This window comes from Lactuca sativa, chromosome 4, assembly GCF_002870075.4.
Source record: "Lactuca sativa cultivar Salinas chromosome 4, Lsat_Salinas_v11, whole genome shotgun sequence".
Taxonomy (NCBI): domain Eukaryota; kingdom Viridiplantae; phylum Streptophyta; class Magnoliopsida; order Asterales; family Asteraceae; genus Lactuca; species Lactuca sativa.
In genome coordinates, this window is record NC_056626.2 from 197819156 (window position 1) to 197833161 (window position 14006).

General features: G+C 30.5%; 2 protein-coding genes across 2 annotated transcripts; both read left to right on the forward strand.

Annotated features, from left to right (window-relative positions):
- Nucleotides 1-617: 617 nt before the first annotated feature.
- Nucleotides 618-4920, forward strand: LOC111919324 (transcription factor bHLH47-like). The gene is made up of 5 exons (XM_023914916.3): nucleotides 618-659; nucleotides 954-1021; nucleotides 1682-1809; nucleotides 1912-2039; nucleotides 4629-4920. Exons 2-5 carry the CDS (start codon nucleotides 996-998, stop codon nucleotides 4761-4763), a joined length of 417 nt encoding a protein of 138 aa, XP_023770684.1. The 5' UTR covers nucleotides 618-659; nucleotides 954-995; the 3' UTR covers nucleotides 4764-4920.
- Nucleotides 4921-5401: 481 nt separating this feature from the next.
- Nucleotides 5402-7038, forward strand: LOC111919325 (HVA22-like protein a). The gene is made up of 5 exons (XM_023914917.2): nucleotides 5402-5598; nucleotides 6058-6084; nucleotides 6195-6317; nucleotides 6443-6686; nucleotides 6781-7038. Exons 1-5 carry the CDS (start codon nucleotides 5537-5539, stop codon nucleotides 6844-6846), a joined length of 522 nt encoding a protein of 173 aa, XP_023770685.1. The 5' UTR covers nucleotides 5402-5536; the 3' UTR covers nucleotides 6847-7038.
- Nucleotides 7039-14006: the final 6968 nt, after the last annotated feature.

Consider the following 14006-nt stretch of genomic DNA (forward strand, 5'->3'; position numbering starts at 1 on the left):
ATATAACCCAACATATCCATCTTATTAGCTCATTTAATAACTAAACATTTTCAAGACAACAATGAAACCGGTAAAATATATGTTACATGTAGAAAATGGCCAAATAATTACTAAATTTTAATTTGAGACTTATTTCTAAATTATGGTAAAATAACGGGACATTAATTAAACTAGATAAGTAATGAAACTGGTAAACCTAGAAAATGGGACAAATAGTCATTTTCATCGGTAATTCATACTTTTTCATAAACAAATTTTGTTTTGAGACTTTTTCGTAAATTAGGGTAAAATTTTAAGACTTTTTCGAAAATTTCTCTATATAAAAACATCAAAAGTATAATATTTTAACCATTAAAAATAGCTTCATATTTTAATTATTTTTATAATTATTACATTTTATCATCAATATAAATAAACTAATTAGTTTTTATTATCACTATAAGGTTAATATTACTTTTAAGTTTTGGCTACATTTTATTTGTCAAATACATTTGAAATTTCATGCCAAAATCATGCGATTAAAAGATGGCAAATAAAATAGAAATATGTAAACTTGAAGGGCCTAAAAGGTAAATTAAGGGACGGATTAATGTAATCTACTACTCGTCCATTCAGGAGCCGGCCATTCTCCTCCTTAATCCCCGCAGAAATATTCTCTTGTAAGATTATGTTCTTCATGTTCTTGTTTTTGTAATTTTTGTTCTTTTTTTTTTTTTTTTTTTTGAAAATTTAGTTAACCATGTTTGTTAGTTATTTGATTGCTTATTCAACTGTTTGTGGTGTTTATAACTGTTGTGTGTAATTGATTATCCAAAATCCTTCTTTCTAGGAAGAGTATATCTGTGGTTAGTTATTGAGACATGTATTTGAAATTTCTAAATCGATGTGTTCATAAAAATACTTCCTCAATTTGGTGTTTAATTTTGCATTCTTTTTATGTTTTTGTTATTCAGGAATTATTGTAAACACGATAAGGGAACACAAACGAAATCAGGATGGGAGCAAAGAAATTGTCACCTAGGTCGATGGTTTTTACATCTTATTGTAATTTCACGAGCAGCTTACATTAAAAAAAAATGACAATATACACAAACAAAAAAAAACATCATATTTTGGTTTTTTTTTTTTGAAGTTTAACCATTATATTTTATTTTGATCCTTAAAAATGCATTTTTTTTTCAAGATATGTCTACTACTATGACCCTCTATTTTGGGTTTGTCTAATGTTAATACCGACATGGATTCTAATTTGTTTATATTGATCATATGTATTTTATAGAATAATAGCTTACTTCATGAAATGACTTTTCATATATAAATGAAAAGTTATTTCAAAAAGTTAGATGTCATTTTAGGAAATAAATAAATATAATGTGATATAGATAAATACGAATTAATGTTAGCTATAACATCTACTAAACCGTAAATAAAGGGCCATGATGGTCACAATGAAAATTGTTTTTAGAAAATGGTTTTCATTAATCAAAATAAAATTAATGATTAAACCATAAGATGACCAAAATATGTCGCCTTGATCATGTATATTATTACCCTTAAAGTAATTAGTATTATCTTGAAATATTACATGTATGTTGTGTATGACACTCATCATCATAAAATCCGAAAATTTTATAACCAAATGCATTAAAAAAAAGACTAATAGTAGATGATGTTTATGCAGCTTGCTCCCTTGCAAGAAGATTACTAATCCGAATAAAGTTCCCAATATAACTATTAGCAGAGCTAAAAGGGAGAAAATGAAGCGTGAGCATTTGAATGAGCTTTTTCTCGGTTTATCTAATGCACTTGGTAATCAATTTTTTACTCATTTTTTGTTTCATGTTTTTTTTTTTTTTTTATTTTATTTTTATTTTTTTTGGCCCTAACAGTTGAATTTGAATATTCTTGTAGAAATTAGAGAGGAAAACAATGGGAAGGCCTTTATCCTGGATGAAACCAACCGGATTTTCAAGTGCATGATTGATCAAATTACCCGCCTCAAAGAAGAGAATGCAACTTTATTATCCGAATCACAATATGTAAGACTTTTAAATAGGGTTATTTCGATAAAAAAAATCCTATATTTTAATTTTCTTTTTTCCTTTTAAATCAAAAACTTTTTATTTTCCCAAAAATGGCTTACTTTGTTTTTGTTGAAAAAATAAAATCGGTTTAACAATTAACCACGGGATATATATTTTACCGGATCAGAATAAAAACCACTACATAAAACATAAACTAAGTTTCTTTTTAAAGTAAATTACAAAAATAGTGCTTATGGTTTGGAGTAGTTTGCACGTTTGGTCTCTAAACTATGTTTTTGTTGCGTCTTTTGTCATTGACAGACGTAAAAAATGTCTATCTTATCCTTTCTAATTTTTGTTTTTAAAAACTTTTTTACTATTTATTTTAAATTTCTAATAATATTAAACGGAGCGGTCCCAACCCAATATCATATATCACCCTTTTAACGTCTCCTACAACAAAAAACCAATCCGCTACTAACATCTTCTTCACCAAGAGTCGTCTCACTCCACACCTACAACCTCCCTAACATGTTTGATTATACTTATTTACCGGACCAAAAGATGCAATATGAAATAGTTAGAACTTAGTACCCTAAAACTGTTACTCGAATATTGAATTATACCCTAAACTCTAAAATGGTTAGAAGTTAGATCTTGCAAATCCTTTATTTATGTTCTTTTTGAAGATGGGTTGTTTAGATATACAATGGATTTGAAGTTTCATGTTTAAATACGAACAAGCGTTTTCCTCATTGTTGAATTTGGGTGAAAAAACCTTAAAGAACATGGATGGTGAACAGGGGTCAACAAAAAAGATTATCAAGAACTTAGCACCCTACAACTGTTATTCGAATATGGAATTAGAAGTTAGATCCTGGAAATCACTTATTTTTGTTCTTTTTGAAGATGGTCTATTTAGATGTACAATGGATTTGAAGTTTCATGTTTAAATACGAACAAGGGTTTTCCCCATTGTTGAATTTGTGTGAAAAAACCTCCAAGAACATAGATGGTGAAACAGGGGTCAACAAAAAAGATTACCAAGACCGCACACAAACACACAAAGAACAAATATGATGAACAAGGATCAACAAAAATATTTTATGGCTATTGTCGAGAAGGATAGTTTGGAGACACTGAGTTCGAGTTTGCCATTGGAAGTGACCCTCAAATATTCAAAGGGGATAATTAGCCAAGTTACGGTCATAACTCATAAAAATGAATTGTGATGGTGGCTATGGAGATGAATGCGATGGGGATGAGGAGGAGGAACACCAAAATCCATTGATTGAAGATATGAATGGAAATGCTCAAACTTGTGATAGTAATATTTGTGATTAATCTTTTCTTTGGTAATTGAAGTTGTTGTTCTTAATTGATATGGAAAGAGATAAATGGGAAAAAGGGGGTGTATCTGGCTCGGTTTGTCTTTTTTGCATTTCAATGGTGGAATGTTGGGCTTTTATAAATATCACTGTGAGGAAGAAGTCAATGAAGATGTGGGGGTGATAGTCACATGTAGAAGAATGAGATGGGGAGAGAATGTAAGAGAGGGAAGGAGAGATAGGGAGAATGAAAGGTGATGTAGGTGGGTCTAAGCATTATTCTTATCATAAAATCAAAAATAATGATAAAAAGTAAAATAATAAAAATATAAATAATAAATAAATTAAAAATAAATAAAAAATGGTAATATAGTCTTTTTATATATGTCAAGCACCAAAGATGCAACTAAAATGTAATTTAAGAATTATCAAAGTTAAAAGAGAGATTTACGAACCAAGTACACTAAGTACCTCAAACCATAGAAGACCATCATGTAATATGCTTTTTTTTTTTTTTTTTTTTAAGAACCATCGTATTAGAAAATAAACTTAGTATCCTCAAGAATTCTTTTTTTATGATTAAACCTTTATAGGGTATGTGTGGCTACATGTTTTGAGAGTTTTTAGTTCTTTACAAAAACTTAAATTAAGAAATAGCTATATTGGAAGTTCATGTTTAAAATTTTTATTTTAAACAAAAAACTTTATAATCTAAAAGCTATTTCAATTACATTTAAGAGATTTTAGAAGCTTTTAGTATTTAAATCTTTTAAAAGACTTCGACTACTTTTGCGCAACACTTCTACAAAAATGAGTGTTCGAACTTTTAGCTTCTAGATTTCACTATGAACTACCAACTTGCATATTTTATACCAATAGACAGTAATTATTTAAAATAATCCAACAAAAAAAAATATTCTCCCAATAGTACTTTGCAATTAATTACCAAGAAAAACAAAAAATAATAAATTCTCAGTGGTTAAACTAAAAAAAGATCTTCAGGTTTTTTAAAAAATATAACGGTTTTATAGAATTTTTAGCATAGATGTTTTTTGTGTATGCATTCTTGATTGAAAAAACTATGTTCCACATCATTCTATTCCCACCTTGTTTCTAGTTTTTCTACGTTTATAAACTTTGTAACATTTGTCGATTGACATCAGTGCAGTCTCAATAAACATGATTAATGTTTTAATCCCACATGACACACATAATACGACGTATTTTATTATGCCATATCTTGATTTACAATACCTTGTAATTCTTTGTTGTACAGATGACAACCGAGAAAAATGAGCTTGAATATGAGACTCGTGCTCTAGATATCCAGATTGGTGAATTAAAGAGTGTGGTACAAAAGATGCCGGACCTTAATGAATCCCCTATAGAATCCCAAGAACTAGATTTGTAACCATTATAAATCCTGTTTTTGTGATTCCTGTTTGTAGCTTGTTGGAGTAATAACACGTCAAATGTGAACAAACCAATATTGTATGTGAACGTTTAAGAGAGGGCCCCACTCTGAAATCTTCTAAATGCTCTTTTGCTAATTACATTTTCTACTTTATAAAATGATATAAGCTTTAGGAAAATCGTGTTTAATAATGTTTATCTCACCTCTTCATAGAAAAAAAAAAGTCATTTATATTTTTCTAAGTCTATAAAGATCAATTTTGATTCCCAAATAATTAAAAAACATAAATGATAGCATATCTTTTTATTTTTTTAACAATAATATCTATTCTACTTTTAATTACTCGTAATTCCATATATGTTGCAATGTGGCTTAACCTTAAATTTCAATTTCAATTAAATAATAATAATAACATTGTAACAACATATACAGTTGAACTAGAACCCTATCTTTTTAATGAGTTTAGATTTCTTCAATAAATACATATATTTTTTTCGCGATTTCCGTGGTAAAAGTAATAAAAATACATCGATAATGGTCGACATTCTAAAGATTATTTAGTTGTACAGTACAAGTCACCAATGCATGGTACCTACCATTAGCCTTTTCTTCTTTTGTTGCTTTTTCTAGCTGCTTCAACAACACTTGTCTTTCTCTCTCTCTCTCTCTCTCTCTCTCTCTCTGACAACTGAACTCTACAAACCCCAATCTTCGCATTCTATCTCTTTTCGGATTTCATTAAAGAAATTGATTGGCGGTTTTGATCGAAGATGGGATCTGGAGCTGGCAATTTACTCAAGCTCATCGCTCAAAACTTTGACATTCTTGCAGGGTTTCTCTCTCTCTCTCTCTCTCTCTCTCTCTCTCGATTCTTCAAACATAGAAATGGAGATTTGAATTCGGAACTTGTTAATTGATGCGCAGTTGTGTTACTTGCTGCTAGTATTTAGGAGTTTTTCTCATCTTTTAACTTCGGTTTCAATTAGGGCAAGAAGTTCCTTTAGGTTATAGAACAAATTGGTGATTAGGTTACACTTTTTTAACGATTCCGTTTGGAAAAAAATTGTGTGATTTCGTTAGTGAGCTGTCCAAATCATTAGTTTCTACAAGTTTATATTATTATTACTATTACTATGTTCTTAACTGAAATCCAAATTTAGCCGTTTTTCAGGGTTTTCGGAGATTTATCTCTCTACTATTCCTTTGTTGTAAAAATATATATAATTTCTTCATCTCTAAATGTTGTATTCTTGTATAGAAGCTGATTTTGTTTGTATACTTGTTCTTTCAGCCCGGTGGTTAGTCTGGCTTATCCTCTGTAAGTTTGGTTCTGAATTTCCTTCCATTAAATGACTTCAACTATTCAAATCGCTTTAATTTTATGGTTAATTTTATGGTTTACTCCTTTTTGTATTCATAATTCAACAGATATGCTTCAGTGAGAGCAATAGAGACAAAATCTCCAGTCGATGATCAACAATGGCTTACATATTGGGTTTTGTATTCCATGATTACTCTGTTTGAGCTAACTTTCGCTAAACTCATTGAATGGTAAATGCTATTTGCTTCATCTGGTATTCTACAATTACATAAAAAGATGTAATCTTGAGATTACTTTATTAAGGGTATATGTATATCTTTCTTTAATGTCTTTTAATGGTGCTAAATATGATCAGGATCCCATTTTGGTCATATGCAAAGCTGATTGTAACATGCTGGTTAGTGATACCATACTTCAGTGGTGCTGCATATGTTTATGAGCAATATGTTCGACCTTTTTACAATGGAAAACAAACCATTAACATTTGGTATGTTCCAAGAAAGAAAGATGTATTCAGTAAACCAGATGACATTTTAGTTGCTGCTGAAAAATACATTCAAGAAAATGGTCCTGATGCATTTCAAGAAATCATCCATCGTGTAAGACTCTTTTCTTTCTCTTTCTCTCTCTCTTTCTCCTTCCCCCCTTTTTTTTATTATTTCATAAAAGAAATGATTTTTATATTTTGTGTAGTCTGATAGGGAAGTGAGGTATAGAGGTAGTAGCAACATCTTTGGTGAAGATGATCACAGATTTTGAGGATTTGGAAGGGAGTTTGTCTTTGTGTTGATTGTTATATGATATGATATGGTAATGTTTGAGTGTTAACCATGTTGATGTTGTAGGTTTCTTAAATTTGATCCTAGAAATATTGTTCTTTTTTGTTTGTGTATATTGGGTTGACTTTTATGCACATATTTCTTAATAACACATTATCCGTTTTGTCTTCTACATTGTGCTTTTTGTTGACTTGCATATGATGGGATTGGACAAATTTCGATTGGATAAACTTTTTGGAGCTAATTTTTATGATGATGGTGAAAAGGATATTCATGTTTTTTGCACAAATGAGAGTATCATATGTCATGTCTTGATTTGGATATTTGGGGCCATGTAGAGTGTCAAAAGTAATGGATAGAAAATAAGAATGATGAAAATATTTCATTTTTCAAAACCTATGATTGGTTATTCTTTTGGTTTGAGATTCAATTCTTGTTGATATAAGCCTCTTAACTTGTATTTCTTCAAAAATGAGTTGATTGTGTTGTATAGAGGAGGGTTATTGAAATAGGAGAAGTGATTACAATCATGTACTCTTAATATCAAGGAGTTGAGTTGACATGGTGGATGATGAGACTTAGTTTTACTTGGTGATTTTTCTTTGATGTATAATGGGTTTAATGTGGATAAGATTTATTGGAGTATTATTTTTTACTTATTATAGAAAAAATATTGAAGAAACGGGTTAATAGATGAAGTTTACAAATTATGAGTTTCGCAACAAATCTTGACATTAGGCCTGACAATTTGGTTAGGTTTGGGTTCGCAAGTCTCGGGTTGGCGGATAAGAAAACATAAACTCAACCCAACCCATATAATATATGGGTTGACGGGTCACGAGTTGGTAGGTTGGAAACCTCAACCCAATCCATATAACCCGTTTAAGTATATATGAATTCATGGGCTTACAAGTTAATGGGTCAAACTCAACCTATATAACCCATTCAATAAATAAGCAACACATTTTAAAAAATGAGGTTTTTTCAATATAAATTCATAAAATGATTAATGTAATTAACATGAAAAAGGTTTTCAACATAAATTCATAAAGTCAATAACATCCAAATAAAAATAAAAAGTAAAAACATTTATAGAAATTGGATGTGTTGTGAGAATAATGACATGTATTTTTTCTTTTTCTGATTAACGAATCGCAAATGCAAATTAGTCACATAAGAATACGGAAAGAATATAATGATACGGAATATTACGAATACGGATGGAAATCAAATTTCATTAATAATTAAATGTATCACTTTTTTTAAATGTAATATATATATATATATATATATATATATATATATATATATATATATATATATATATATATATATATATATATATATATATATATATATATATATATATATATATATATATACGGGTTGGCGGGTTGACTCGCGAAACCAAATAGATAATCCAATCCAACCCATGAAATAAACGGGTTGGTGGGTTGACGGGTCAAAAATCTCAACCCAAATCTGACTATTTTCGGGTTGGGTCAATGTCGGATTACAGGTTGAATCGAGAGTTGTCACCTACATCTATAAATTCTGTTTATTTTCTTTTCATCCACCTTCCAATTTATGCCATGTATTTTTAAGAAATATCATTGATTGAGACAATACTTTTAACATGAAAGAAACTAAATTATGAACTTAATGGGGTTCATATTCAAATATTAAAGCCTTAAAGGTGTTTAGGCTCATGTTTATAGCTCAGACGGTCACCCAAAGCCATGTGGACTGGAAGCTTTGTTGACTACTGGAACCAAAGCAAATTTATTGCCTGGTTGAACCAAAGCTTGGTATAAGGGCAAATGTAACAAAAACCATATATTAAATGCAAGTTATTAAAAAACTTAAGCACTTTGTATGAAGAGACAGAAAAATCCTATACAAAATGCAATTTATTGAAAAAGCTCAAGTACTTTGGATGGAGAAGAAATTCAATTGTTGAATTTATATTCTAAAAAATAAATGATATTGTTAATGCCTTATGATTATACAGGATCATATTTTTAAGATCATATTTTTATCAAGTAGCCATTTATTTGATATTTATTATAACTTGATTATTAATAAATATTATTAACTTTTGTATTTAATTGAAAAATTATTATTTTTTGTAAAACTAATATTTTCTAAAAATGTAACTAATTATTAACTTATAAGGTATCCTCCCTAATAAATAAAGATTTTATTGTCACATGTCATATTCTCCTTTAATTTGCCACATTTAATTTTCTCATAATTTTTGATTTATTTGTTTTCCACGTGTAATTTGTTTATTGGTTTCATTTTATTTTTAGTGAAAATCATTGACTTAATTAATTCAATTCATTCTTAAAATAAATTTTAATAAATCCCATCAAATTTATGTCTCAACATATTTGTTTTCCTTTTTTTTATTTTCATTATTTACATAAAAGTAGTTTTTTTCAATTTAAACTTATTTTTACATAAATCTGTATTACTTTGTATTCATTTATATACATATTCATCAAAACTTTTTATACATGTAAAATTATTTTTTTAAATTGCCTAAAGTTTACAAGTTTATATTTTTTTTAATAAATCCGTGTAATACATGAGTTTCACGCCTAATAAATTAATATGATGTATAGCATTTTGGACCCTTTTGATTTCATTTAACTATATTAGAGTACATTTAAGAAATAAGATGGAGTGTAAGACACTCTATAGTCTTATTTTTCTTCTTTTATGGCCAAATACATGCTAGTCATGGAAGAAATTGTTTGTTAGCTTTCCTCTTACACACAATATGCTCCTTAAGTGTGATACATTTGACATTTATGGAGGTATGTATCTTATATCTTATATATGTGTATAAATAAGATGCTACGGCTTTCAATCGTTGGTTGATTTTTGCTATTTCTTCTCTTTGGCCGAAAATACTCTATCCCCTCTCCTCTTTATTTTTCTTTTGAAGACTAGTGAAAGAGTTAGTGTTCTAAGTGCTTCTCCTTTAAAACTAAATTGTTTTTAGTTTTTAAAGGCTTAAGAAGTACTAAGTACTACTAAGAACTAGCATTATTGGTTGTTTATATTTCTTGGTTGATACATTATAAAGAAGCTTTACTTTGGGCACTTTTGTCATCTTCATTAACTCATCGATATCAAATGAGATCAAAAGGCTTCAAAGATTATTATCATAAACATCATTTGGTTGTTTTATAATGTTTCAATCTAATGTAATTGGATCCTTTATAGTTTTGTTTAAAATGGTCTTTACATAATAGTTATTTTAAAATTGTTTCTGTTGCCATTATAAGAAAAAAGTAACATTTTTTATTATTATGTTTGATAATCTTTGGTTTGGAATACATGTATGGTTTTTCTTTTGTCTAAGAAATGACCATATATGGTTTCTTTGCCAACTCATAGTTTTAAAATTGTTTATTTTATGCAACCAAATTTTTCATGCATTTTAGTAGTATAAAGTTGCATTAAAAAAACAAAGTGTTGTTTTTTTATTTAATATGAGGATGTTGTGTATAAGCAAGCTGTTAGGACCCTTTGTGTTATTGTTGTTGATATTTATTTATTCAAGAAGATGTAGTAGATAAATATGAAATTTGTCATTTGGTTATTTTTGTATATAATAAATTAGTGTTAGACTAGTTTATTCTTTTTTCCAAATGTAACATGCTTGAACAAATTACCAAGATTGCAAGCTTATTTCTTGTCTTAACCACTTGAGACTATAATCCCAACCTTGAGTTTGAACTCTTGGTTTTGGACTTAATTATAATCTTAATGGTTTAAGTCTCATACCCTCTACAACTAATGGTGTCTTGAAGTCCTTTTGAAAACAAGAGTTATTTGACAAATGGCAGCTAGAAAACCTTTTGTAGTGTCCCTTAAGTCTTAATATGAATGACTTAATAATTTTGTGTTTGCTCACAAAAATTAAACTAGTAAATGGCTTGGGTGCTGTTTTTTTTAGAAGTGAAAATTCATGAAGTCTGCGGACCACCTCTGCAATCCTCTGTAACAGAAGAGGTGGAATAAACGGCTACGGACCACCTCTGCATATGGATGGTATTAAGCAACGGGTAAGTTGATTAGCTAATGCAAATATTACCAAAAGAAAAGTAGATGAGGATCTATGTAAGAAAATCAACTTTGATGACGTTGTGGTTTATAAGGTAGAATATATGGTTTTAAATGTTAGTGTTGAGACTACACAAGTGGTATAAGAGTTGGTGCTACCTGTATCACTGCTTTATCAGTAGGTGGTAAGATAAACGATGATAATGCATGTTGTTATCCCAAGAAACACTCTTGTAGCTGTAAAGAAGACCAAGAATTTTGTATAGGAGCTAAATTATATTTTAAGGTACATTAAAGATGCAACAAATTAGGACCTAGTTTGTGTCAAAGGATATATCATTATGAAGTAGGAAAAATTAAGTAATTCAATGGGAAAAGTGATGTTTGAAGAAATAAGGATGATTCTAGGAATGAAGATGATGCAAGTTTATGGATTAAGGGGGAAATGTTGGATAATCTAGAAATAAGGGACAAATGAGTGCTAGGGGTATCTTATAAAATTTCCATTTTATCAATCTTTTGTGTAGGTTTAGGTTTCTAGTTTAATTAGTATAAATAGGTAACATGTTTAATTGTTTTAATTTAAGTTTTGTAAATTTCTTCCAACATTGAATAATACTTGGAGCCTAAGTAATTTCTTAGAAATTTCTTTTCTTCGCATGTTCGTTCTCCCCTGTTTTTCCTTCAAAGCTAAGTTTTTCATTCTTCTAGAATAAGGAGAATTGATTCTCAAGTTTTGTCTTTGTTAGGCTCTACTTCCTTTTCCTTCTTTGTTAGTAACATTCTAATAGAATCAAGTGAACAGATCCCTGCATATAGTTAATTCTCAAGGGAATTAAGTGATGTAATTCCAACATTTAGTATTAGAGCTCAATAAAAGCCGATAGGTCACATCCCTACCATGGAAGGACCAAAGATGTAATATCCCGTCATGAATAGAACCTAATATGTTGCATGGGTGATTAAAATGAAGGTGTTCATGCAAGCACATGGATACGATTGAGCCTAAGAATCCCCATAACCCATTTGGTGTCAAGAAGGATAAGATGGTTATGATAGCGATTTATCAAGCCATCTCGAAAGAGATCTTGTTGTCGATAGCGGAGAAGCACACAACAAAAGAAGTATGGGAAACACTAAAGATCATGTATATGGGTGTAGATCAAGTTTGGACAACAACAGTACAATAACTAAAGGCTGAATTCGAGATTCTTAGCATGAAAGAATCCAAGACGGTTGATGATTTGTCAGCAAAAACCAACATCATGAGCAACATCCTGACATTGGGTGATACCATGAACGAAGCATATGTGGTTAAGAAGTTCTTACGATGCGTTCCCTTAAAGTTCCTTCAAATTAAATCAACCATTGAACAATTTGCTAATCTTGATACCATTTTTGTTGAAGAAGTTACCGAGAGTCTGAAATGTTATGAAGAGAGAATCTGTGGGAATGTTGAACATGAAGAACAAGATGAAAAGAAATTTTTACTTACCCACTAAGAATGGACATAAATGTAGAAAAAACAAAACGAAGACCATGTTTTTTTGCGAGGGTAAAACAATCGAACCAACACACAAAACCAAGGTTGTCGAGGAAGAGGTTGTCGTGGACATTAAGAAAAATGTGGAGGGTGTGGAAGAGGCTACAACTTAACCATCAGTGCCAGTCTCAGGAAGATAATCGTGATATGTATGATAATGAAGACAATAGTCACATTCAATGTTTCAATTGCCAAGAATATGGGCACCATGTAGCCAAATGCAAGAACCCAAGGTGAGTGAGACAATACAAAGCAAACCTAACCCAATATCACATCGATGAAGAACCGAATTTAATAAAGACAGTACTCCAAAATAGTGAGCCCGAAGATGAAGTCTATTTGAAGACAAAATTGCAAGAATGGTCCCTATGTTTAGGTCGAAATTCCCACTTTGGGCCAAACAGGTTTGGACTAGCACTTATGGCCCAAAAGTTATCATTTTCTTGCCACTTTGGTCCACTTTACTTTAAACTTTTTTGTAATGACGATTTTGCCCTTGGAGTTTGTTATTTATTTATTTAAATACTTTTATAATTAAAATAAAAATAAAAAATACACATCTCTCTCTCTCTCTTTCTCTCTCTCTCCTTCCTTTCTTTCTCTCTCTCTCTCTCACATACTCTCTCTCTCTCTCTCATAGACATCATTCTCCTGCACCATTACCCAGTAATGAACACTAAATCGTGAAGATTAACTCCAAATTCTTCCCTACCGACTATCGGTTTATGGATAAGCTGAAAGGGTTAACGGAGAGCAAAATAAACCAAAATCAATAACAGAACTCAAACCAGTTTCCAAAAAATCAAAGTGGTGGCTCCGATGAAATCCAAGGAAGGAAGAAGTGGGAACAAGATCAGGAACCAGATTGGAGTTTGTATATGTTGGTGGTTAACGATTCGATATCGGAGAAGTGGGAAATCAAACATGTTTTCATCTTCACCACCACCCAAATCAATTTTTATGTGTGACACTCGAACCCAAAAATCATTTTTTTGGATCTGATGAACTGACCTTCACCACAATCTAAATTGATTTTTGTGTGTGAAGCCCGAACCAAAACAAAAAACAAGATCCAAATTCCAAACAGAAGGGAGGGAGGGATGCTGAGAGGACATGAAATCGACTTTGATGATCTTTTTCCCTAATATAGACCTAAGTGTGTGTGTCAATTTCCAGATCTTCCTCTGTCATCATCAACTTACAGAAGATCTGAATCCGATTGCTACGATCACCTCCATTAATGTAGTCCGCGTCTCCTTTTTTCCTTATTCAAACTCAATTGCAGGTCACACTTAAGAGGACAAATAAAGAGACCCTTTATTTTTTTTCCTTTTTTTTGTTCCATCGCAAGCGACAATTCTCTATTCAATCACAACCTCTCATTCTTCAACCTTCTTCTTTCCTAATATTTTTTGAGTTGTAGTTTGATCAGAAGAGAAATGGAAGAACAAGGAAGATGGGGATGATGGATTCTCGATGGTGATGATTTTTCGTGGTGGGTTGAAGATGAATATGATGGT